Source organism: Lottia gigantea, assembly GCF_000327385.1.
Source record: "Lottia gigantea unplaced genomic scaffold LOTGIsca_11, whole genome shotgun sequence".
Lineage (NCBI taxonomy): Eukaryota > Metazoa > Mollusca > Gastropoda > Lottiidae > Lottia > Lottia gigantea.
In genome coordinates this window covers 4,446,588-4,474,583 of record NW_008707001.1, presented here as the reverse complement: position 1 = coordinate 4,474,583, position 27,996 = coordinate 4,446,588, and the positions used below count along the sequence as shown (strand labels likewise).

Genomic DNA, 27,996 nt, shown 5'->3' with positions numbered 1-27,996 from the left:
TCGTGTTGGAGACTAAAGGGAAATAATTCGTGTTGGAGACTAAAGGGAAATAATTCGTGTTGGAGACTACTCGTGTTGAAGACGAAACGGATAAGGGGTGTTGAAGGCTAAAGGGCGGTAAGCGATGTTGAAGACTAAAGGGATAACTCATGCTGGAGACTAAAGGGGTTACTCATGTTGAAGACGAAAAGCCTTAGTAGATGTTAAAGAGTAAATTATTACTCACATTAAAGAATAAAGGGAGATTATTAATATCAGAGATTAAAAGAGGGATAATACATGTTGGATACTGAAGAGAGTAAGTTTAATTGAAGACTAACGGATAATAATTCATATTGGAGATTTAAGAGGGGGGGGGGGGGGGTACTCGTGTTGAAGACGAAAGGGGGATTATATATGGTAAAGCTATAAGGTATATTGTTTTAGAGTAAAGATGCGAAATATCTGAGATAGCCCGAATTTCTAACCTAGTTATGATATTTTTGCCCGAAAAACTAGCTTTCGGCGCAGCAAGGGTGGTAGCTGTCCCCCTTTGGCTTCAAAAGTGTTGCGAATGACACAAATTGTTTGGAAGTTTAATACAATAATTTCACTTCGGTGAAATAGTAAATAATAGTACACGTTATTGTAGTTATTTCCCAACTGAAAAATATCTTTCATTAATGAACCGTCAAAACATGCAGGTTGAGTCTCTTACTGAGACTGAAAACTTACTAAATGTTATTTGTTGTGTTTGTCTACCCATACATTTTTATGAAAGTGTACGTAGATGCTTTCCATAAAGTAAATCAGATAACAAATTCAATGGATCTATATCCTATTCGCATTTGGAATTTGTAGATAATTTATTTGAATGATAATGGAATTTATTAAAACATATATTACTCAGAATCATTCAACATTTTATTTTGAAACCTACAAAGTACGAAACTAAAACATATATTATTCATGCCGACATATTAAAAATGGCTGCCACGCTGTCGTTTCGCTGGCTAGAAATTCTAGAAAAAGAATTTGACAAAGCTTTTGTCGATTTAGATCTACTTTTGGGTGAAATTGACCCGGACCAATGTGAACTTACGTTCGAGGGTCGTCAAAAGATGACCGCACTCAGTGCTGCTTTTGCCCAGTTGTGTCACAAAGCACAGACAGTTTTTCAATGCAATGCCAAACTCGAGGTATGTTTCCAATTTTTGTTTACGTTTTCTTATGTTGAGAAAGAGGTCGATAATTTGTCACTGGATCTGAAAGCAAATATGAACAATTTTCAAAAAATGGCCTCTTTAAAGATTTTTAATACAAATTTGCTACAATGTTGGACATTGCAATTATTCATAACAGTAATGCCTGTATCAACCTGTAATGTCTGTATCAACCTGTAATGTCTGTATCCTGTAATGTCTGTATCAACCTGTAATATTGCCTGTTATTGTCTGGTCTGTACATGATTATTGAGTAACAATAACAAACTATTAAAAGTGCTCTATACATTAATAATTGTAGAGCAATATAGAAATACCACTGTTAAAAGTGCTCAATACATTAATTGTAGAGCAATATAGAAAAAGTGCTCAATACATCAATCGTAGAGCAATATAGAAATACAAATGTGGAGATAGAACTCAATACATCAATTGTAGAGCTACATAGAAATATTAAAACAAAACCAAAGAAAAAAGTTTTACTTGTCCAAAGCAAATGATGAGCACATTTATATGTACCTCCCATAGAATAAAGATTGATTGATATACTTATGTTGTCATATAAGTTTTAGGAAAAGGGGCAGTGGACCTTGACCCAGACTGTGCATTTTAAAGCTCATTTAGTAGTTCAGTAGGCTAATGTCGCCGTCCTGATATAAGGTTAGGACTACTAAAAAGTCCTGAATGAAAAGAAAAGGCACATACTTTTCTCAAGTTTTCTGTTTGTTTAAAAAAAAGATTTTATGATACATAGTATGGTAATTATTAGATTATTATGGTCTTGTAGAGTTTCAGTTGTATATTATTTAGTTATCCCGTTGATGATAATGACCATGCATTGTTTATGTGATCTGATTATCACAGGGTCTTATAAGGGGCAGAGTATGGGGCAAATGCATCGTATCATGATGAAATTGAATCTCACCAATCAGATCGGTAGAACGGAAATAAGGTAATGTAAACAAAACACAACATCGCGTTGCCACCACCCCTTAGAAGAGATAAGAAGAACACTTTCTTTCCACGTAATTATTCCAAAGTAAGGTTTGATTTTCTCTCGGTTTCAATTCTTTACCGAAAATCTTACTCAATTCTCTACCGTACATTTAAATCAAAATATGTAATGGCAGGCAGCTTTCAAAGCATCAACGAGTGATTTGTTTTGAGTGGCAGAAATTTTACTACTAAGGCAGTAGGGTCAATTTTGATTGGACAATATTTATCTATGAATTTCTCTTACTTGTATTACCAGTCTCGATGTAGTATGACAAATGGGGGTGAGGTTTGGACACGATGGGGTAAACGTAGCATCTGGCTTCTTAAAGTTTATAACAATTCTACAGGTATAAATTTGTTAACTGTAGGTCAGTGAACAACATGGTCAATAGCTTGTTGAGATATTGTCTTGTTTATTAGGTGCCATACATGTCACTAGTCTTCCTATCTAAAGACAAATACAATTTCTAACATTAATAACATAACACATAAAGAATGAAGAATCTCTTTCACTTGTTGGAGTTGAATGTCTGCTGTCGAAATGGCTTGTATTCTGTTACAGACGAGTGAAATTTTATTGTCCTAATATTATGGTATATATTGATCACAGCCATATTTATATATTGACAGTTAGAATGAAATATTATATATAATAGAATTATGTTAGATATTGTCCCCAAACATCTGTTGTTGCTTTTGATAATGATAATTTTGTATATATTTAATGTTAATGTTTCTATGTTGATTGATCTGTATCTTGATAATACCATGCAAAATTATCATTTCACGAGCTGGCAGATCTTTACATGATAGCAACTTGAAGTGATACTACGTCTTAGAATTAACATAAAGTTTAAGAATTTTAAACTTGGTGCCATAAATAACATAACATGATCCTTACATAATCCGATAAATAAAAAAACTTGGTAATTATCCATAAATATGCAATTAACTATTAAAAAACGCTTAATATTACCATTAAGCATTTTTCAATAATGTCAAACAACATTTCTTTTAAAGTGTCTACATAGATAATAATGTTATTTGATGTATTCATTAGAAAACCTTTAATTTTATAAAAAACTCCACCCGTAAAATTATTTTGTGTGGCAGGTGTGGCTTGACAGGCTATGCTCCTCTACAATAACCAGTTCCTTAATGTGACTCAGGTTTGTCGGTCTGACATCCCTTCCCCAACTATGTTTGATATATTTCTTATCAAACAGAACAGGACAGCATCCTTTCGGGCAGTCTAGATAGCTAATAATGTTATTTTCATATTCAATTAAGCATCAATAGGCCAATGACTCTGATAGTGCAAACAAATGTCCCTGAGGTCATTCTTCATTCTATCAACTCTTTGAGTATTAATCTAGAATAACTTCATTCAATAATGGCTCGAATCCTGCAAGAACTGATCTTCACTAGCAATGTAGACCATTCTTAGAAATTGCCAGTATTATTCCTTTCTATAATGATAATAATTGTGGAGTTACATTCAACCAGTCAATATTACTATTTATGGTATTTTGGTATTCAAATTGAAGCTGTAAGTAAAGTCACCTCTAGAATTTGAATTATCCTAAAGATTGAAATAGACCTGAAGAATAAAACTGTTTTTTATGGTTAACTCTTTGATAGTTATAGATTAAAAAGTTGTTTATACACTGTTAAATGCAGAATTGTTCAATTTCTTGGTTTTTCAATCATTGTTTAGAACATTGAAGATCTTATACCTTCAGTATTACAGACGTTATCTATGGTAGGATTTTTTAAGAGATAGATTTGCAATTTTTGTGCTTGATTTGGACCTTGAATATATGTAACTGCTTCAGAAATACAATATTTCTATGTATGTCTTTTCTATATATGGCACAGTCGTGCATGACTAAACAGTGAAAATTTTAAAAGTACAATTGCCTTTTCCAATTTGTAGCAATAACATCTCTACTTGAATTACACACAGACTTGTAGTAGAATGTTTCTGGAAACTTGGCTAAGTAGAAAAAAAATAAGTCGATGCTACAACACAATTTCAAAGTCAAAGGCAATTATTTGTTTTGATATAAGAGATTTAAGAAGTAGATTAGCAACAGATTTGTTTTGAAAATAAAATGGTAATTTTGGCAAGCAGAGAGATCTGGTGTTAAGACTTAAATAGAATGATGAATGAAAACATTTCATGATTCCCTCGCTTCTATCACAGGATTAGTCTTGTATAATACTATTTTAACTATATAATTTGTATTTGAAGTGCCACCAATTCTTTCACTTGGCAATTATCATGGAATCTGTAAAGCTGAACTAGGTAAAATCATAGGTTGAACCTTGTTGATATGATCACATGATTCTCCACCCTGATATCCAACCATTTGAATAGTACGGGGTATTTTGTGAATTATTACAAGTTTCTGAATCACACTGCAATGTATCTTCACAATGTCATGCTATTACATCTTTTGGCTTATACGTTGACTCCAATAGCAGATTTTCTTATTTGGAGGAATGCATCGATTTGATTGGATTATACTCCAGCAAATACAGCCAATCAGAACCCTGGACAAAAAGACACTGATCATTGTGGCTTACTGTTAGTAACCTTTTTTTCGAAGCCTCTTATTGGATGCACTTGCTAGTGTACAATCCAATCAAATCACTACATTTACAAACATGATTCAAGAAAGACGGCTGTATTTGTAGTGAAGGCATGTTTAAGATGTAGATCGTAATAGTTTGATATTGTGAAGATGACTGTAATGTAGAGTTAAGCTTCCAGTAACTTATATCTCAGATTGGGTAGTTGTTAGTTGTCAGGATCTGGATCAATTGGATGGTTATGATCTGCATATACTTACTTGTCCGCTCCCCTAACTTGGTGCAAATTTAAAAGAAATGTTCCACATGGAAAATAGTGTTTATATGATTTTTCTGTACTTTCTGTCTGTTCTATTGAACCATTAACCTATATTCCATCTTATATTACATCACAAAAATCTGACTAAACTTAACAGTAAAATTTAGTTTTCCTAATGGATGCAATTTAAGATGCTGAAATTTTCATCAATGGTGAAATGGAGTGAAAAATTGTGAGACTAAAGTTGTTAGATATTTTCTGAGTGAAAATCATTGATCAAGTAATCGATGTAGGTCTAGAACTAAAAAATAATTGGTGAAATAACGTCAAGAGATTGATGTAGGTAATATTATTAGAAAACTAATGAGATGAAAGTATCCATCTTTTATTATCTTTACCAATCTGTAAACCTTTAAACATTTACACTGGCAAAACAAACTCCTTACAAACTAGTACTAACAAGTCCAATATTTTTTCAAAATCTTAGTCTGAATTTTCAGAAAAATCGCAACTTTTTCGGAAGGCATGTTTCAACAAAGTATGAAACTTGAGAAAACAAACAACTGAAACCTTCACAATGGCTGCACATTTTTACTGACTTAATTGTTATGATAACAAAGTTAATATGTATTAGATTTGACATGAAGTATATGATATATGACATGTATTTCATATGAAACTAGCTTCTGTCATATCTGCAATGTTAGCTGAACCAAAAAGATGAAATAACAAATTGGCACTATTAGATGCATAACGCTTATCATCAGATCATGGATGGCAAGTTGAGTCACCAGGGGCCTTATTCTCAAAAATTTAACAAAGATAAAATCCAGATTTTTAGAAATACAGTAATCTGATTTGATGATAAAACTGAATATAAAATCAATTTAAGTGATTGACCAATCAGATGACTGGAACACTAAAATCTTCTTAAGCTAAGTTATCGAGATAAGACCCCTGATTTTTTCAACCAGAAGCAGATAATATAATATATTCTAAAACTAACGAGAAGAATTTCAGATTTAAAAATAAAGAACTTGTCACTTATAGCAAAGGGCCTTATGTGATAGCATATTTTGCAATTAGTAATGTCATCAAACACTTGGTTTTAGTGAAATTGCAGGAACCACAGATTGAAAATTGGAATGGTGTATATCTTATCAGTGTCTGAGATACACATAAAAAATTTAGAAAACATCTTTACGATCCCTTTAACAATTATAGAAAATATAAGTGATAAAAAATATATAACTTGTTAAGAATGACAATTTGTAAAATTGTTTTATAATCAGCTTTATTTAAATGTTAACAAAGTTAATTATTATTTAATCATTAAACTTGTTAATGGCCTTTCTCATTTATTGAATTTTACAGTATTTTTCTCGCAATGTTCATTACTAGATTTCATTGTTTTTTAAGGTCATTGTTTACAATGAAATTTGTCTGTATTAAAAGAATCAGGTGAATAATTTTGGGGGGTTGATGTGGGTCTTGAATATATGCAAATGGTCTTCAGATTTACTAGAAATGTATGAAATCGCATAATTCTTCCAACTTGGAATTTCTTGTCCTATTTCTATAGATGTTTTTTCTATATACGGCAGTGTTTCAAGAAAAGATGACTCGTCTTTTTAACTTCCAAACACAGATAACTATGGACATGCATGGATTTGAAGGCTCATATTTCAACAGTGAACCATGGACGCTATTACTGATTGGCTTAGCTAAAAAAAATTCCCGTTTCTGAGACTGAGGTATGATTGGTCAAAAAAGATGGAGCAGCTTTCCCTTTAAATGAACTTAATTCATGCAAGAATTCATCCCAGTGGGTAGCTTGGTTGTGTGTTTGTGAATTTGGTTTTATACAATTTGTTGAACCATAACTATGAAATATATCCCTAAATAACTTAAAATTCAGAAATGAGTGAAAATTTGGGCCCTTTTGAGAAAGGCCTGTAGCACAATTGGTTAGAGCATTTGAATCTTCACATGACATCATTTGCTTTTGTTTTCAAAATTTGCAAACACAAGCCTAAAATATATATTTCATATAAGTTCTTAAAACATCTTGGCATTGATTGGCATTGATTTTCCATACCTACTTACTGCTCAATTGACTTGAATAATGGAAGATGATTATATCATCATTATAATGATTTGAATTTATCAGGGCTGATTATAATGAAGAGACATATGTACATCTTACTGAGTTGTTAGAAATGATCTACTTTAGTAACAAGATATGACATTAACTGTAAAAACTATCTATTTAACTAAATGTTGATGTAAAAACACTGTTTTATAATGTAATGTTTACTCTCCTGGATTTATCTTTATTGAAAACAGATGTAATATTTCAAGGTTAATGACAAAATACATATATGACTTGAAGCTTTCTCTCTTCTCTGAGCTTCCAGCTAAGAATTACGATATTCCTTTTGGTGATAGTAGTTGAAATGACAACAAATAATTCCTTGATTCCAATCCTCTTGTGCTGGTTGTGGCCCTTACCTTCTTGCACTTCATCTTCATGGGTTCCTTTGCCCACCTAAAGCTATTAGTGAAGATGCTAACAATTCAAAGAAACACCTCCACCAAAAACTATGTTAGCACAACTGACAGATATCTAAATCACTTCCTGCTTATCAATTCAAACTTCATTTAGAAATTTTCTTGGCAGTTTTGTTGCTTCTAATTGTCTAGAGCTCATCTTAGGTTGATGCAAAATGTTCAGAATATTTAAGAGTTACTAGTTTTCGAATGTTGGTAACATTCTAGAATAGGACTTGAGGCATTTGAACAAAGTTAGGAATTCCTTTGACAGGAGCTAAAATCAACAAGAAAGGTGCCCCTTGCAATGGTCACAAGCACCCATTGGCAGTGCTGTTATTGGTATAATATATTTAGAAAACTTTGAAATTGGGCTAATAGCATATTTTAGTTCATAATCCCGAATTTTGGTATTGTTTTTTTACTCTTATGATAACACTTTTCATTATGAAATACTTATTCACTTATGTTTGATATACTACCTCATGTGAAAGTTCATTAGCTGTGACAATGAACAATGTTTTACCAATATGTTGTTTTGGATTGTCAGTTTCCTTGTGTGGTTGGTATCGTTGGTATTTGGTTTATTTATTGCAATATTTCAATTTTCAGAGAGATGTAGGCTGCAGTATTTTGATAAATCTGAATACATCAACTCTTACCAACCATCAATCATGTGATAAATTGACGTATTCCCAATATAAATGAGATATATTCATTCAATTAGAGATTTTCTACCTAGATTTCACCAGTTCAATTGATGTTGATGTTCATTTAACGGTAATTATGGCTCGTATTGCCCTCCAAAATTTTCCAGAAATCAATATTTACATAGCTTGGAGAGTCTATAAACTAAATATTATCTAGACATATAGTTCTGATTTGGTATTATGGAGAAATTGGTCGCCAGTTTTATTTTTATTCTGTGTATTCAAGTACTAAGTTTTTCATTCAAGATGATATTTCAAGCATGTAAGCTGGTCTATTCCAATAAGCAAAATAGAAAACAAAATGCCATCAATGGGTAAAATTCATTAATATTCCATGACCAGAAACACTTTTCGATCAAAAAACATTTGGAATTATTCAAAAGTAGAAACATAAAGAGCCCAGACTACATGTTGTTTGTATTAGTCTTCTCTTCTGCATGTTGTCTATCACCAGGTAGAAATTCTCAGCAAAGAAAATGTGTCTGGTCCTCGGCATGGTTCCTGTCCACTTGGAAGCTAGTTCTTAATCTAAAGCTCTTTACTATTCTTAGCTTGAAGATCCACAACTTGTGCAGTAGCTTTTGATATGATATATTATTTGTATTCGTAGTCAGATACCAAAAGTTGTGCCAAATTTTAGTCATGGTGAACATTCTCAAAAACTGGCAGTCCAAACCCTGTGATCATTGAAATCACAGCTTGCACAGTACTTCTGATCAATGGTTTATATCAATTATATATTAGAGTAGTGCTAGTAAAAGACTGCCAGATACCAAGAGTAATGTGATATTTTGTCATGGTGATAATTCTCAAAAACTAACGATCCAAACTCCCTTTTTAAAGGGACATTTTATGTCTAGTCCTGGCCCCAAAGGTGACAAAATTACATCCGAATATCACCTCCGAATATCACATCTAGGAACTGATAGGGCCAGATTTGTAGGGCATTAACAGTCCTTGATAAAACAAGCTTGTCTTCTGCATGGTTTCCGTCTTTCTAAACCAAACCTTGTGATCGTTACAAAACACAGCTTGTGCAGTAGCTTCTGATAAATGGTTAATATTATTTATATGATATAGTAATACTAGTAAAAGACTGTCAGAAATTGGTAGAAAGATAGTAAAATAGTATTTGTACACATTCTGATGTGATGATAACATACTCAGTAAGATTAGGTACAGTCATCCAGTGCAGTGTAATTTTCTGTTTCTTACTAATGCCACTATAAATCAAGCACCAATGCTTTACATATTTTACTTTAAAGAGACTATATATTTATCATTCAAATGGATAATTACTTTAGTAATGTGACGTTTAAATGAGATTCCTTTTCAAAAAGATGCTAAATGTATTTAACTCCCTTTTTTTGTTTGTTCTTTGGTTTGTTGAGAGTGGTGGTTTTCAGTTGCGATGACTTTGAATTAGCCATCTTTTCTCTCACTAAATGTACTGTGTCACCTGTTTTTGGCAAGGCAGAGCTGGTAGAGAGGCTCCTTAAAGCGTCAAACCTCTAAAAGCATTTCATAAAATTTTCAGAAGGTTATAAAATCTTTATCTGCATGGATAGATCTTTTGACATCAATCCTTTCAAAGTAGACTTCCTTGTTACTTCCTTTGTGTTTTATCAAAGCTATCTCGTTTTGGAGAGCAGAGATGTGAAAGAAGGCATTCCTCACAAAATGTTGCAACTAAAGTTGTTATCAAAGATAATTGTTTTTCCTCAGAGAAAGCTGTGCACAAACTAATTCTGTCTGAACTGATGTCTCATGTGTGCGCCGAATTTAAGTTAAGAATTTGGAGAAATTTATTCATTGTATTGCGTCGCACAAACGATATATAATAAATCACATAAATCTGGCACTGATTCAGATTCCAATTGAAACAGATTCTTCTAAATCAGTTTAGTTTGATCTAATTTATTATTTCATTACTGGTATTCACAATTTGATTTGTCTGGTTGCAATATATACTGCTTCACTGAAATATTTCAATAATGATTTTCAAAAATTTACGTCTTGCTGAAATAGCAGAAATTGGATAATTTGTAAGTTTTTGCATGAAATAGTTTAATATGTAAAATTTATTTCTACCCCATTTGACAGTCTAAAAGAGATATTAGTGAAATTTGTCTCTAGCGATATTGTAATAAGTTCAATGTCTTTGAATTCTTTTTACTTGCTGTCAGACCATTACTACTTGTTGTCAGATAGCTTTTAGATTATCAGATAGCTTTTACACTTGTTGTCAGATAGCTTTTAAATTGTCAGATAGCTTTTAAATTGTCAGATAGCTCTTAACATGTTGTCAGATAGCTTTTAAATTGTCACATAGCTCTTGACATGTTGTCTGATAGCTTTTATCATCAAAATAACTACAAAGATTGTAATTATGTGCTTAGAAATTAAATTGATCGTATTGATATCAATAAATCAGAGTTCTTAGAAGCATTTGTAGGATTATCTGAAAGTTATGATCATGTTTATAACCATGCCCCAGAATTGAAAATATGCATATTGTGCTCTCAAGACAAATGAACTAAGGTTCACATTTCATTGCCAAATATATGTCAAAAATATGGCTTGCTTTGATTCATTCAAAAAGTTAATCACTGTGCAGGTGCATTATAAAATGTGTGGAACATTAAAATTGAGGTCATATTCGTTTAACTGTAATAAGCTGGTGCAGTTAACAAAATTTTGCTAGCAAAATAGCATTCATTTGTGTTGTTAAAGCTTTTTAGCTTATATCAAGGAGGTCCAATTCAGAATTCTTTCTTTATGTCAGCTCAACACGTGAGTGAAACCTTGATAGAAAAGCAAGTTGTACCATAGTCCATCGTCATTTTAACCATAACCCCTTATCAATATATATCAATATATTTTAACCATTCAAATGATCTTTTTGATATAAGAGGGGGTTGCCCATATTCATTAAATTTTCATACATTTGTAGTATTGGGGGTAGATATATCAGTGAATCCATGAACATTGTATCACGATACGTATCTTATAATGGCATGACTGGCAATAAACAGCACAAATTTCTTGTGTGTGTTCAAGAAAAGATGTAGACTGCCCTTTGTCAGAATCAAATCCCAAGCATGCTGAGTAACTGCAGCACTACAGCAAATTCAAATGTATTACAACTTTGTATATAAATAAATTGTGTAAAAAAGATTTGGCAATAACAAAAACCAGTTCATTCATGATAAATGTTTGTAATATAAATCTTACTATGATTATTAGAAAAGTGATTTTCTAGCTTATTTACATCATGTTTACAATTCATAAACAACCTCCTCAACATTAAAATATAGAAATACATCTAATTTTACATGTGCTGTTTATTTTTTAAACTAATTTTCTTCTAGTTAATTTTGTTCTTTTGCCAACTATTAAACCTGTACCTCTTCTCATTATTATGGAAGCCTCTGCGGCAAGCATTGTTGATTTTTTTACTATAATTTTACTAAAAGTTAGTTATTAGAAAATCTGACTAAGTAATTAAAAAAAAATGACCAACTTTCTCAAAATCTGACTTGATAACTTAAAATTTTAACTATTTCACTTGAAAAATGTGACTTCTTAACGTGAATATCTGACTTAATGACTGGATAATCTGACTTAATTACTGGATAATCTGACTTCATAACTAAAATAACTGGATAATCTGACTAAATAACTGGATAATCTGACTCAGTAATTGAAAAATCTGACTTTATAATTGGATAATCTGACTAAATTAATGGATAATCTGACTAGATTACTGGAAAATCTGATTTTATAACTGGATAATCTGACTTCATTCCTCGAAATATTTGACTAAATCACTTGGAAATTTCACTCAGTAATCTGAGACATACCTTGAGTATCTTGAATTTTTTTTATACCAAGTCACATTTTCCATTTTCCACTTCCATATAATATGCACTGTACAGACAGACATAAATTGCTAATTCTATAATTTTGAAATGTTATTAGATACTGTTTTAGAAATTATTGCTTGACTCCATATGTTGTTTTTAAATTGGTAAGAAAAATAGAATGTTGAACACTCTTATTTACGCATGTATTATAATTTGTAAACCAAGAATTAGAATAATGAAATAGATAGCTTGTATCAACACTTGTATAACAGTTGCAACAGATACAGGCTGTCCTATAAAGTTATGAAAATGTGATTTTTTTTTTATTTGTGACAGTTTTGTTTGATCCAATGATGTCCCATAATAAATGAATGGTTAGGGTCGTTCTGTTTTCAAGAAAAATCTTAATAAGACTACTTATCATATTGATCAGGTTTATCGTCAAAGTGTTCCATCAACTCTTCCTAAATTGAAAAACAGTTTATTTTATGGTGTCAACAAATGAAAAGAAATAAACTTCTGGAAAATTTTTACAAGGATAACAACTTAGGTTCAGGAGAATTTTCTCTACCGCCTACTCCTTGGCCAAACCTCTTGGTCTTGATCTATCTCAGATTATCCTACCTATTTAAAGCTGTCTGAGATGACTAGACTTCCACACGTCGACTGGGAATCCAAAACCATCAGTGGTTCAAGGTAACCTAGCTCTATAATTGACTGTAGTAAGAGATATTGATATAATAGTAATAAATGTACAGGTATGAGTCAAGACAATTTTTATGTTGAATGTTTGGATTCCTATATATTAATGTATTTTATGTTTGTATATTCCAGGCCCAGCTAGTAGATATGAGGTCTGATATAGTAGAGATACAGAGTGCTAAAGCTGTAGTAGAAAAAGAATTACATAATATGTTATTACAATTACACGCTTCACAGTTACAGTTTGCGTCTGCTAAAGGTTTAGAAGTTGATTCTGATGATATCAAAAAGAAATTGGTACGAAAAGTTTCATAATTTTATAACTGGACTATTTTAAGTTCTGCAAGTGATGCAGAGTTTTCTTATAACCTCTAATATCACTGGGTCACCAGGTTTGTCAACATGGCAACCTTTTTGAAAGTTAATGCTGTTTATTTGATACATTTTTCTGCAAATTTGCTTGCATCTGGGATGAATATCTAAATTGTTTTGAGAGATCGAGTCACTGGATTTGTTAAGTGTTGTTAACAAGCAGTCTCAGTATCATGTGAACGTCTTTGATTGTTGATTTGCCGGACATGAATGTTGGAGCATCTCAAATGTCCCACAATGTATAAGATGAAAAAACCCGGCTTTCTTTTCGTTTTGTTCAAACGATCTTAGCGCTAAGATGTCCTAGGGTCTTAACTTTTACCAATGTTCCTAGGATATCCTGGTGCTAAGATCGTTGATGCTTTATTCATAATCTAAGTAAGCTTGTATTTCATTTTGAATCATTTAGTTTAGGCCTAAAACATGATGAAGCGTGAGTTAGAATTATGAGGAAAGTGAGTTTTCAGATGAAAAACCATGTTATAAAATGGTTATTAATACATGTTTGTTTGTTTATTAGGAGGCTGAGTTACAACATCGTAAAGATGATGCTACAGGAGTAGCTAGAGTTGATGCTGAAGTTAAAGAACTACGTAAAGAAAACCATGAATTACGACAATATATCCTAGCCTTACAGAGTGAGGTATATGGTGCTAGATTGGCAGCTAAATATTTAGACAAAGAACTTGCTGGCAGGTAGGTGTCTCTGCTTTCTTTGCTCATGTTTAAAGTCTTTATATGGGAAATTTGAATTTAAAGTCTTTTGAAATTAGATTTAAATTTTATATCACATGTCCTGTTGAGAATTATATGTCTGGAACACATGTTGGTATCTTGAAATTAATTGATGTCTATTGATTGTTCCCTTTAACATTTCAGTATGTTAAGATTGAGCTATATGAGAAGTTTTAAAAGTTTGTCAATATTTAAATGCTAAAAGTCATTGAGCTTAACAGATTTTGAGTTCTAAATTTCATATTAAGACTGTTGTATGTTTTACTGTCAATATTTTGAAACATTTAACTGAAACATAGCATTGTACAAATGTCTTTTTTCAATATTGAATATTTAAAACAATTTCAACATAATATATCACTATCTAATATGTTATTTTCAGTGTTTTTTGATGTTTTATAGGATTCAACAGATTCAGTTGTTAGGTCGAGATATGAGAGGAGCAGAACACGATAAATTATGGAATCAATTAGAGGCTGAAATACATCTTCACCGTCATAAAACAGTAATACGAGCTTGCCGTGGCCGCAAACATCACAAGAAAAAGTTACCAGTACCTCCAGGCCATGTAAGTGATTATTATGGTGTAGAAAATTATGTCATTATTTAAAAAATTGAAATCCTGTGATCTATTACATATTTGATAGTTAAGTTGACATGAAATGAAATGAGATTTATCATTGAAGTTTCTGCACTTAAGAAGACTGGCAAGGTCTCGCAATGTGTAATGAGAGAAATTTTGACAGGACAGCAGCTCTTATTCAGTGTCCTACTGTCAAGGCATCTTTACTGTTGATTGTCCCATCCAAATGACCAGACGCTTTTTCTATGGTAAATCTTGAGCTATCCATCTGACTGAGCCACTACATCCCTTGAGTGTTAAGGTACCATACTGAACACTTGTTGAGTTGTTGTGGCATCAGATATTTCTTGACCTTGAGGGAGATCAGATCTTGTACCAGTATGTAAGTGATTCTTTTTGTCTATAAGGGACGACATTATACAATAGTAGATTTCTTGTGAACTATCACATATTATAAAGCTTGGTTGAATGCGTAGATATATGATACCAGGCTAAGCTCTGGTTTTGGCATCATAAAATTTCTCTGTTTTTATAGAGGTTCAAATCTAAGGCTTTAAATGAAACTCAGACTAATCAGACTTGGTTGATTACTTCTGACTGACTACTTCGTTAACCCCTTTGAACACCTGAGTGTAATTGAACTCCATGTACTATAACTTAAAGCATATGACGTTAACGTTGTGACGTCACTTGGTAACAGAAACTTTACCTGCGACTCAGGTGTATATTTCATAATTATGTGCCTGGTAAACTGATCTCTCGGGTTGAAAGGGTTAAGAATGCACCTCAGTAATATGTTCGACAATTTTGTTCCTCTAAAAACTGCTCCCTCCTAAAAGATCATATAAATAGGAAGTAATATGCATATAGGTTAAGAATGTACCTTGGGAAGTTTTTTTGATATACATCTATTTATACAAACTGTTAATGAGGACAGAAAGACATCTGTCAATAAAAACACTATGTGGAGTTATATTTTGGTTATAATATCCTGTTTATAGAAACTATGTACTAATTAACTGACAGTTATAACGTTACTATACACCTACATCTCTATACCCTTAATCCTGCCTCCAAGACATGGTGCCAGATAAAGGTCAGGAACCTAAAGAATAAGCATCTTTCTCTACCTGTAGGCTATGTTTTACTAAATGTGTGTAAAGTAGTGTCATTTATGGTAAAGTTGAAATAAAAGTTATAATATGATCTAGTAACAGACTGTTAAGGAAAAGACATGTAATTTAAGTATTTTGATGATTTTGTTGAAATATTTGCTCTGTTGTTTTGGAATTGATTAAGTTTATGTTTTATCATTGCCTTTTATAATAGTTTTCGAATGATTTTGGAATTTTCGTAAACTTGAAAACTTGCATTCTTCGCATATTTTGGATCAAAAATAGAAAAAACTGTTTTTTTCCCCATAAATTACTTAAAAATGAAGTGCGGGTAAGCCATTTATCTAGGGGGCAAATGATTCAACGAAGTCATATCAGATATTGATGGTATCTTATTAAGAGAGCAATCATCCAATGTGTGATGACATGCATGATCAGTGGAACAAAATTGTTCTGTTTTTAAAACAGAGTTTGCCAGTGTTGCCAGATAAAGATCATGTCCAAAAAAGAGATATGTTCATTTTCAAAGCAATTTAGGAATTTAACTTTAAATGATTTTTTTTTTATTTCAGGATTTTCAAGCATTAAAACGAAAACATGGCCTTGGTGATTTGAGGAAAATAAAAATAGAAAAAGGTCCAGATGAAGGTTTAGGAATGTCCATTACTGTAAGTTGATTACTTCATATTTTCTTTTGATAAAGATATTGAAAAATTTAAGAGTGAAGGATAACTGAAAACACTGGCAATGATTAGAGTATTTCACAAAAAGTCCTAAAAATAAAGGGGGCACTTAAAAACAGGCTTTTCATTTATTTCATCAATTCTAAATAGCCATTGCCTTGCAATATATGTTTCCCATATAAAAGATACATTATATCAAGTATATAATGGGACTGAACTCTGTTTCTTGATGATAATATTTCTTCACAACCATTATACAGCATACATACAATTCCCAGAAGAATAGCTAGGTGATAATACCATGGGATAATATAATGGGAATGAACTCTTTTAACTTGATGTGAATATTTTTTCAACGTAATTGATATACAGCATTTATCAGCATTCTGAGTTGTGAGAAGAATATGGTCTTTAATAACAATAGCTAGTATACAGGTATACAGGTAGTTAAAATCCTGGTTATAATTTCAGGGTGGTAAAGAACATGGTGTACCTATATTGATATCTGAAATACATGAAGGTCAACCAGCAGATAGATGTGGTGCCCTGTTTGTTGGTGATGCAATATTGAGTGTAAATAATATAGATCTTAGAAATGCTAAACATGCTGAAGCTGTACATATTCTTTCAAAGCAGGTAATTTGTTCAATATTTATTGTTTTTGGGGGATTAATTTTTATACGCCCACATCTCGCTATGTGGACGTATATTGTCGGCACCCCTGCCCATCCGTCCGTCAACATTTGTTTGTAAACACTCTAAAAACTAGATTTTTTGATGGAATCAAATGAAATTCGGTATGTGTATACATATTCATAAAACGAAGATCAAGTTCGAATTTGAGCTATTTTCGACCGTTAGAAGCAGAGTTATTGCCCTTGCCCCAAAATCTTGAATATTTACCATCCGCATTCCGTGGTGGGCGTATATGGCTGTGGTCCACTATCTTTATGGATCTGACTCAGGGTGTCTGCTGTTGATTTGGCTTACCTCTATTAATGTATCTCCACTATGTTGTTTCGATTTCGGGTTTTGTTTTGCTCTTACGTATCTATAGTATCTGGTTTATATATAAGATAATAAGCATTGAAAAAAATCTGATTGGGACATGCTGAATGATTATGTTTGTCTTGATGGCAGTTCAAGGGGTCAAATGGGAGATCTAGCTTGTTTGTTGGTTAGAGTTTCGATTGTGAAGCATTGTATAAGTGGAAATTTGTAACTAATACCCACCTTTCAAACTAAATTATGGACTGAAACATGTTTTGATTCCAGAAAGGTGAGAGAATGAACATAATGTTTGCATATTGTGTATTTATAATTGTAGCAAGGTGAAATAGAAATGGATGTTATGTTTGTGGCACCAGATGAAGATAGTGAAGATGACAATCAGGAATATGAAGATGAATATGGTTTTAGGTGAGAAATTTGATTTTCATTGATATATGCTTTCTTAGAATGGTGGGGAGCTGGATTGAGTATATCTCTCATATCCAGCCTTAATTAAGCTCAGCTGGCAATAAACTAGTAAGCTGAGAACTAGCTTGAGACATTTTGTGTTTGATGCTAGCTTGAGCCAACATGAACTAAACTGGGTGAGTGCTATCTGGAACTTAAATAGGCTGAAAGCTATCTTAAACTTAACTTTTTTGGAAGCCAGCTTGCAGTTAACTTAGAACTAAGTCTTGTTGGAAGCTAGCTTGAACTAAGCCTCGTTGAAGGCTAGCTTGAACTAAACTCTTATCAGACATAGCTTGGACCCAACATAAAAATGATGTATGAAAAATCTAATAATACATTGTAGATATAGAATATATGATGATGAAGTAATCTGTGATAGTGGTAATACTAATGATAATAGATTAGAAAATCCTATACGAACTCGGAATGGTCCTTTAACAACACCTAATGGTATTGATGTACCTCAAGCATCCAAACCAATAGATCCTTTAGCAGCTAGGTAAGCTACATCTAAGTTGTCTTTGGCCTCAATTAAAGTATGGGCATTCCAATTCACAAGCTGACAATAATAGAAAATCCTTTTGATTATCTTTTGGGTGGGTCTAATGATTATTTTTATTTCATGTTCAATAGATTGGAATCCATTTACGTGTTTCCGATGCATTGTCTTGTAACTTCAGTAAAAATTGGAATTCTTATCTTGATAGTGAGAAAAATATAGTAATTTTGAATAGTTCACCTTTTCATGTATTTCTCACATAAGTTTTAAGTCCTTATTTTGCAGATCTCACCATGGACCACTGGCAATAGAACTTGCTCTTTCATCAATTATGACGTTTCTTTCTTTGTCTTCTTATTTCAGTGCTGCACAAAAATCCTTAACAGATCCCCATCCTCATCCTGTCAGCGGTGGTGAACAGGGTGCATCTCCTAGTAACCAGACAACCACTTCACCCCCTAAAGTGTCTATAGGATCTTTACAAGCTAACAATATACAGCAACATAATGTACCCACTAGTGATACAGCAACGTTCAGTGGTAGCTATAAATAGTATCACCTATTTCGACTCTCTCCAGTGACTTACTAATTTATTAACATTTCAATGTGAATTGATAAAAAAATATATTTGGGAAAGATATTCATGTACAACCAGTGAGGATTATCAATAAATCATGAAAGCAATACTTAACTCAATAGAGACCAAGCTGAAATGATTGATATTTTCAGTTTGTTCATCCAAAAGTCAAAACAGACCCATGGCAAAACAGAAAGAACAATTTTGGCCAAACCAAACAGATGTGCATGAATGTCTTCGTCCAACTCTACAACTAATAGATCTTCTCTATTTTAAATTATTTGTACTTGATATTTGTAAAATATATAAATTGTTAAATTTGAATTCATTTCGGTGATTCAGATAGATTGTTATCAGTATTGTTAAAGGGACTGTAAAGAGGTTTCCTAAAATTTGTATGTGTATCGGGGACATCGAAAGCATCAATTTGTATCATTCCAATTTTCAATCAGATGTCTTCGGTTCCTGTTATTCCACTAAAACTAAGCATTTTATGACATCACTAATCCCAAAATATGCTGAATAACAAAAGGACTTAGTAACGTCATAAAACGCTTAGTTTTAGTGGAATTGCAGGAACCACAGACGATCGAAAATTGGAATGGTGCAAATTGATGCCATCAGTGTCACTGATATACATGAAAAATTTAGAAAACCTCTGTACAATCCCTTTAATAGCATGAGAGAGTCATTGGGTTGATGGGAAGTAGTAATAGTATTAAACTGCTGGTTAAAGTTGGAATCTTTGAGTGGATAAAATGTTATTTTGAGGGATTGTATAGATTTATTTGGTACTGCTTTGGTTTAATGTGTCCATAAGACTTTTTTTTGTTATATCCAGACCAATGTAAAAGACATTCCGTTTTTATGCTGCATTGTATTAACTTTCAATTTTGCTACATATGTTTGAATTAAGTTATTGTCTATTGAATCTCTTGTTATATCTCTAACTAAAATACCCAAAAACTGGATGGTGTAGTTGTATTATGTTGCTCATTCATTTCATTTTTATGTGTGTTTATATCTCAAAACAAAACAGTGAAACTATCTCTCTACAAATTATCTCCCTTTAGTCTTCAATTTGTGAAATATGCTCATAATAGATGATAATATGATACAAGTATGTAATAGGTAAAACATGGGCAGTGTTATTTAATCAATTAGCTAGAAATGTTCTGTAATTACCATAGTATTAGGCATGTGTTGAAGGCGGGACTAAAATGTCAATCAAAACATTTTGCAATTCTTACATTACACTTGTTCATTTCATTTCATTTGTTCATTGTTTCAGGCGCCTCCTCCTTTTAAAACCACACAACATTGGTAAACCACTATTCTATAATATTAGCCCTAAGCCCAACTTTGCAAAAGTTTTCAGATCTGTATATTATTACTAAACGTAATCTGTTTTTAGAAACTGGGGCTCAGAGTTATGTTTTTTTTGTATGTGTGTCTTAATAAATTATTTGTTGTTTAGATAATCTTTCTTTATTGTAAAATAACAAGTGTATTTTTTGTAGAAAATTTGTTTGCCTAATTTATTGAGCTGCTATGAAATACTTTTTTTATTTGAAAATTGCATATTTGTTTTCTTTTATGAAATATTTGAAATAGAGCCTTATGGATGAATTGAATTACGCAAGCTCTAGATAGAATATATTTCTTTAATTTGAAGGTGTGTTCTAACAGCTTTAAAATAAACTTGATCAGCATTCTGAATTCTAGAGTGGGTACGTGGAAACCTTCAAACAAAGCACTTTTGGTTAAGCATTACGTATCCTGGACTTAAAAAGAATAGACAATTGCAAAACAGTTGTTTTACTTGCGATTTCGGTAAAGAAATTACATTGTAAAAAATTTAAAATGTGGCATATTCTTTAAACAATGGTATACCACTTTTGTCAAATCTAACATAAATCATTGCTAAAGGAACATGAAAATATGATAAACCAATGGTTATCCATTATGCTTATTGAATTTCAAAAAGCCAATGAAATATAGCATGTCTTTTATCACTGTACACCATTGCTAAAGGAACATCAAAATGTGGTAGACCCATGGTTAAGCATTTTGTCTCTTTTGAATTTTAAAGAGCCAGCTGCAACACAACTTTGAGTCTGGCTGCCCTTTTTACTTGTGGTCTTATTTATTGTTTTGTTATTTACATTGTTAATATTTTGTTATATATTGTTAGTGCAATCTATTTGTATATACTTGTAGGTATACTATAGTAATTATTGTAAATATAGTTTTCTCTGGGGGAAATACTTGTTTCAAATGGTTTTAAAGAGGACAAAAAAGGAACAAAATAATTTAATAAATATGTTAAAACCACATGCTAGTAGTTTCTTATTTCCTCAAAGGAATACTATGTCTTAAAATGAAAATGAAATTTAAGAATTTAAACTTGGCCAATAAGAGCATATATTCATCAGTAGATTAACCTGGTGTCATAAATAACCTAACAGGGTCCTTATATAATCCGATAAATCCAAAAACTTAGAAATTATCCATAAATATGCAATTAACTATTGAATAACGCTTGATATTAAGATTAAGCATTTTTTATTAATTACTTAGTTTTATGAATTTTCCAGATTTTACAGGGATTCTGTTGTAACTTTAAGTTTAGTTCACTGATGAATACATACTCATATTGACCAGTCTTGAGAACTTAAATTTTATTTTGATTCTAAGACGTAGTATCATTTTAAATGGGGCCTAAATAAAGTCAATGCTCAATATTGAAAATCCCAGTACTCCTAACATATAAAAAGAAAATCGTTTATTGAAGATAGCATCAATTGGTTGCATTAAATGACTCAAAACAAATGTTGCATAGAAATTTTGTCAGATCATCGATTGCAATCAGTTGGGGTACAGAAGGTTTGTGCACCCCTATTTTATTTAATGATTATACGTTTTTGCGCCAAAAATTGTAACCAAAGCAATTTACTTTTTCGAAAATTTTCTTGGGAGAGCCCTCTCAGACTCATCGTGAGAGGCTTCGACTATGGCAAGCCTCGATGACAAGGAAATCGCTCAGAGAAAAAACGGAAACGTGACATCCACATTTGTATTTTTATCACATAATGGTTTCAACCTGTGACTGTGTAGGTTGAATTTTAAACTCTCAAGTGATTTTGCATGTACATGAGGCCCTTTTGATGGGTCCATATAGAAACAGAACAGTTTTCAAAGAATGAAGAGCAATGTAAAACAAGTACACAGAAGCCAAAATCGGCTTATAGTACACATTTTGTTATTGATAGTAAAATCTCATTCATAATTTATAAATAGAATCTTACAACTTTTATCAACCAATCAAAATCCAGCATTCGTATCGTCTTGATAACCAAGTCACAAATTCCATTGTTTTTCGATTAACCAACCTCAATAATTCATTGCAATTTACGCATTGATGATTGAAGAAGAGTCATCAATTACTGTAAATAGTATCTTCAACGCGTCAGATAGATCCGGGACAAAGAAAACGCCCACAAAGGAAATCGCTAGGAACGATACAGCGTCCCTTTTGAATTTATAAATCATTTTCAAGGAACTGTAGGTAAGAAAACCAAGATGTCAGACGAGAAAGTAGAAGTTAGTAGTGAGGATGTGAAACCGATTGTCAGTGAAGACCAAGTTGAAGAAGAGTTGATGTTTTTATCACCTGAATGTCCAGTAAGAAAAATAACAGTCTATGCTGACAGAGCAGAAGTTTGTAGAATAATCAATGCTAAACCTAAGAAGGGAATCAATGAAATCATCCTGAAGAATTTACCAGCATGTATTGATGGAGACTCTATCAGGTATATTTTTTAATTAACTCTACAGGTAGTCAATATTATTTTCATTGAGGTGTAGTTTTTCATCATTTAAGATTAGTAAAAATACTATAACTCTTTATTTTACATAGGTCAGAATTAAGCCCAATACACAAGGACATGTTCCTGTCTAATATTCAACCCATGGGGACAATATATTCAATGAAATAAAAAAAAGAAAAATCTAAGATAGCCCGAATGTCTAACCTGGTTATGAGATTTTTGCCGGAAAAATTTGCTTTTGGTGCTGCGAAGGGGGGGCGGCTAACCCTTCTGCCCCTCTCTTGGCTCCGCCACTGACTCCCGGTTAAGTCAAGTCTGCCCCTGATTTGTACCTCCAACCTCAAAAGGTGGCGCCACACTGCTGTCTAACTAGCAGTTAGTAAAGCAGCAATTTATTAGATATATAAAAGACAAGTAGATAGGTAAAATACAAAAATCAATCCAAAAATAGTGCTGGCAAGTTAGGCCTATATCGGTGAAGCGCTTAATAGCGACAAGACATGACATGTGAGTTAGTTATCCATAAAAAAAAAAGTACGAAATGAAATCCTACTTTGTGATCTATCTAATTGATAAGAACTTATCTTATCTCAATCTTCCCAGTTCTTCCCTATAGAATAGAATCAAACCAACCCATTATGTCCTATCCCCTAATCAGAAACATAATTTAGACGTGAATGTTGAAAACAAAGTTCTGTTATGTGGTCCATAGAGGACTACATGAGAGCCCTTTATATAGGCCTAATTTAGAAGTCCTTAAGAAAAGTAGAAGTTTCTTTTAAAAATTGAATTCAATATTTTATTCAGTAAAATATGAAAAGAATTAGGTAACAGGCCTCCAAGTTTATTAACTCTCCCCCGGAAAATAGTTAAAAAATAAAGATAGTTTAGTTTAATAAGAGTGACAAATAAATAGGTCATATTATTCAGCTTAGATATTCTTACAACGTAAATAACAATCTAATAACCTAGATGTGATAATATTTACTGTCATTTGTATGTACACAATATGTTACAATGACATTAAAGGCCATGGTTCACCTATTTCTGAGGTCTATCGCACTTTGGTCTCAGAAACAGGAATTGTTCAGCTGAGCCAGCAGTTTTCAACCTGGAGGTAATTATGAAATTGTTGGTGGGTAATGAGACACTTTGATTGCAGATACCAACAGGGTCTCCAAAATTAGTTCAGTCTCCAACAAGTCTTCAAGACACCCATGGCTCTGCGGCTGATCAGTCGTGCCAGTCACGTAGGTGTCTCCACGAGTGAGATAGGCCCTTAATCAGTAATACTATTATTTATTCAGACCTAAATCAGTCTGTGAAAATGGTGGACCCTGGACTTTAAGTCTATTTGCTATTTAAATTCTTGGTGGTTTTTTTTTTAATATGCCCTGAGAATTATTATTAGTTTTCTTTTTGGTTATAATTTAGTTATAGGCCTAAGGACAGTTTAAAATATATTTGATATTAGTCATCAGATAATTAGGTTATTGAAGGATGAATACTTTCACTTGACATCTTTTCTTTGACTGCCTAATGACCTATGTGTACTGAAATTGACTTGACCAGTATAAGATAATGATATTAAGATTAAGATGGTAAAATAGTCAACCCTTACATTTAATTTTTGGTTTAAGCAAATCTTTCTAGAATCACCAGAGATTGTCCTTTGATATAGATAGTATATTTCAAAAACAAGCTGTTCTGAGAAACAATTTCCAAAACTGGACTATTTTCCTCCAAGAAAAGAATAAAAACAATATTGATGAATAAAAACAATATTGATGAATAAAAACAATATTGATGAATAAAAAATAGTATAATTTTGCTAAATCAATGTAATAGAATACAATCATAATTTGAACACAATTTTTATTATTTTGAAGCTAAACTCATTAAAGGCTATGAACAGTATACAGTGTTTACATTCTTTTATAGGGTTGAAGGTAAAGGAGAAGCCACCATAGAAGAGGTGTCATACCAAGTAAAATATATCCCTAAAGACCAGGCTGATTTAAATGAGAAACAGAAGGAATTGAAGGCTCTAGAAGTTGAATTAAAGAAAGAGAAGGAAGATTTGGCGTCTGTTTTGAGTTTAGTTAAGCAGCAATGGGAAGTTCTCAACAATTTTGCAAAATCTGCAACGGCTGGAATTCCACTTCAGGTAACCAATTCAACAATTTTGTCCACATAACTGATCAGACCAATGGACATTATGTCAAAACCACGCCCTCATTTGTCATACTTTGTCCAGACAAGGGTAATACAAGGGAATTATTCATAGCTAAATATTGTCCAATCAAATCACTGGTTCTAGATGCTTTGTTTGCAATCGTAAACAAAACAAATGCAGCACGTCATTAAATGTTTTGATTGATTGGCTTTAGTTTAATATGGGTTAATAAGACAGTGTCAAAATCCGTATTTGGGATACAATGACCAATAACTTGGTTGTCCTATTTGCAGAAATGATATTTAAACTACTTTGAATAATTTTTTTTTGAAGGAATCTGATAGGATGGAAACTATTCTCAATGAATCCTATTTTGCTGGAATTACAAAGTTCCTGAGTTTGTACAAATCAGAAGGTTCCATTCTAGAAGATTCGAGAATAACTTTAGAGAGAAAAATAGAAGATGTTAACAACAGGATTGCCGCAAATCATAAAAACATTGGTCAGATTTTTAATAGGACTGCAGAAGAGGAATCAAGGTACGGACTTCGGTTTCTTATAATGATTCAAATTTGACCAGAGACTTGACTTTTAACTGAAGAAAATTTGAAAATTTTGTCAATGTACAAGAGGGCTGTCAATAGATCTTAACTGAAGTGGATATATTAAACATAAAAGCTAACAAAAAAACTGAAATTTGCAATGCAGTGATGAACACTGGCTCTACACATCTGGAAGTGGGGATTGGAAAACTCCTTCAATGTGTCCATGTCAGTCATTTGAACAGATTCTATCAAAACTAAAATAATGCAATCCTGAAACAAGTCTAATTTACTTCATACAGCTATCACCTTTCAACAGGGATAACTGCAGAAATGACTCCCCTTGTGGTGATGCACTTTAAAACACCCATTAGGCCTATCATTCTATCAAGAATGATTGACTCCCATTTCCATATTCTGTCTCCCAATTAAAGAGTATAATTTGGTACATTTCAGAGAATGTACTATTGTCATTGATGCTAAAACAGAAGTACCTGTAGAATTAGATGTGTCATACGTAGTTACTGATGCATCCTGGGTACCAAGTTATGACATCAGAATGTTTACGTCTGAAGGCGTCATGAAGGTAATATAACAATCTCATGAAATTAGATTATGCAAATTGATTAAATTTATGGCTCAATGGGTCAATCCATTTAAGGTTGTTTTTTTGATTTGGCATTTGCATGTATGTTTTGATAACAATTTTTTTCTTGTAGATTATGTATTATGGACAGATTCAGCAATCAACAGGTGAAGATTGGAATGATGCTAAGATATTTTTATCGACAGCCTCTCCGAGTATTGGAGGTACGGTACCTGACCTGGAATCTGTTGTATTGTCATTACGTGATAAATACCGGCCAGTAGCCAAAGGGTAAGTTGATCTATTGCAAATTTTACATGAAAATTACTTCTGCTGGCCCCCAGCCATCTTATACTTATACTCGTACTACAATAGCCGCCTTTCTTGTATCATGGAAGTTCGTAAATGCAGTGATTTGATTGGATTGTATGCCAGCAAAAACAGCCAATCAGAGGTCTTGACAAAAAGTCTGTAAGCACTAAGCCATAATTCTAATGTCTTTCTGTCAAGAGTTCTGATTGACTGAATTCGCTGCCTTACAATCCAATCAAAACGTTGCATTCCGGGTTACAAGAAAGGTGGTTATTGGAGTCAAGGTATAAGCTGAAGGTTGTAAATGATTCATATTGTAAAGATGAGCCACAGCAAACTGTAGTGTATATTCTCCCTGCATGAGACTTTTCAGCATTTTGATTAGGTGACATCCATATAAAAACTTGTCTAGTTTATTAGCTTAGATATTTTGTCACTCCTATATGATTTAAAGTGACCAAAGGAAAGGAAACATATAGGAAAATATGTTGAATTTTTTATAGCACAAATTTATTGTAAGAAATTCTTGCTCTGACTTTACTAAGGATGAGGCCAACATTAGTCTGAAGAATTTGTTTGTTTTTTGTTGTACCATAGTACAGAAATTTCTATCCCAAGCCATACAGGGTCTAAAATATTTGATTAATGATAAATATGTAGATTATTATTCTGACTAATTCATTTTAATGCTTTGCTCTGCATGAATAATATGAGATAAACCAATTTAACTTAACTTGACCAGTGGCGGTTCCATTTTCCCGAGATACATATGGGTGGCAGATTGACTAAATGAAGGAACAACTGTAGATGTTGAGATTCCAAATTTGGCAAATCCAAGGAAATGCATAGGCGCATAGAGTGTCTGAAAGGGTTCTCCACCAAGAAAAATTTTTTAAAGTAAAATAGATTTGGTGCAACAAAGTTTGGTACTTAAATGTATAAAAATGATATTTTTGTTTTTTAAGAAATCAAGTCTGGTTACAAGCAAATGCCTCCCCTGTGCCCTGGCACGGCCACTGAACTTAACATATCCCTACTCAACTTAATCCTATAATCTTTTTATTTTTATCTTGTTTTTTTTTTTTTTATGAATGTTCTAACTATTACTCATGTGTTAATATCATTAACAAACATCATCATGTAGTTGGGTTCATTTAGTTAACCTATAAATAGCTTACTTTGTTTGAAATCTTTCAGTCTTACTAAAAAAAACTCTTGATTATTCTGTGTTCTTTTTTCTATGGGTTATTTCCATTCATTCATTATTTTCCATGTCTCTCAATCCAGTTCTAATCAGGTCCTTTATATTAATCAAAGGTGAACCACTTTAAAGGCAGTTTACGATACAATTCTTGGGACTGTTGCTACTTGCTTGCAAAAGTGATTCTGATTGACAGGAGAGTTAAAAAAAAATATGAAATGAATTTTAATTAGACATATACTCATTCAAAGTGTCCATTACTGAAAATATCATTTGAGATAGACCTGAAAAAAAGTCACAATTGCTGTCTTGCTTTGTTCTAGATCTAAAAGAATAACAAAATTAGATGTTAGTAGAAATAGTATAGGCTTCTGCCTAGGTCAAGATCTTTGAACAAGTTTCTGCTTTCATTTTGTTTTAGCTTTTTCTCAAGACATAAGGGAA

General features: G+C 32.4%; 2 protein-coding genes across 2 annotated transcripts in view; both read left to right on the top strand.

Moving 5' to 3' along the window:
* Positions 1-965: 965 nt before the first annotated feature.
* LOTGIDRAFT_212273 (hypothetical protein) lies at positions 966-17,791 on the top strand (the record flags this gene model as incomplete). The annotated part of the gene is made up of 7 exons (XM_009047307.1): positions 966-1,178; positions 13,013-13,177; positions 13,773-13,948; positions 14,390-14,555; positions 16,258-16,353; positions 16,840-17,004; positions 17,696-17,791. 7 exons carry the CDS (start codon positions 966-968, stop codon positions 17,789-17,791), a joined length of 1,077 nt encoding a protein of 358 aa, XP_009045555.1.
* A 4,672-nt stretch (positions 17,792-22,463) lies between these two features.
* Positions 22,464-27,996, top strand: part of LOTGIDRAFT_230318 (hypothetical protein) — a 14,814-nt gene continuing 9,281 nt past the window's right edge. The window contains exons 1-5 of the mRNA XM_009047306.1: positions 22,464-22,717; positions 24,677-24,902; positions 25,245-25,450; positions 25,910-26,039; positions 26,173-26,330. Coding sequence (XP_009045554.1) covers positions 22,488-22,717; positions 24,677-24,902; positions 25,245-25,450; positions 25,910-26,039; positions 26,173-26,330 — 950 coding nt within the window. The 5' untranslated portion in view covers positions 22,464-22,487. The remainder of the gene's footprint in view (positions 22,718-24,676; positions 24,903-25,244; positions 25,451-25,909; positions 26,040-26,172; positions 26,331-27,996) is intronic.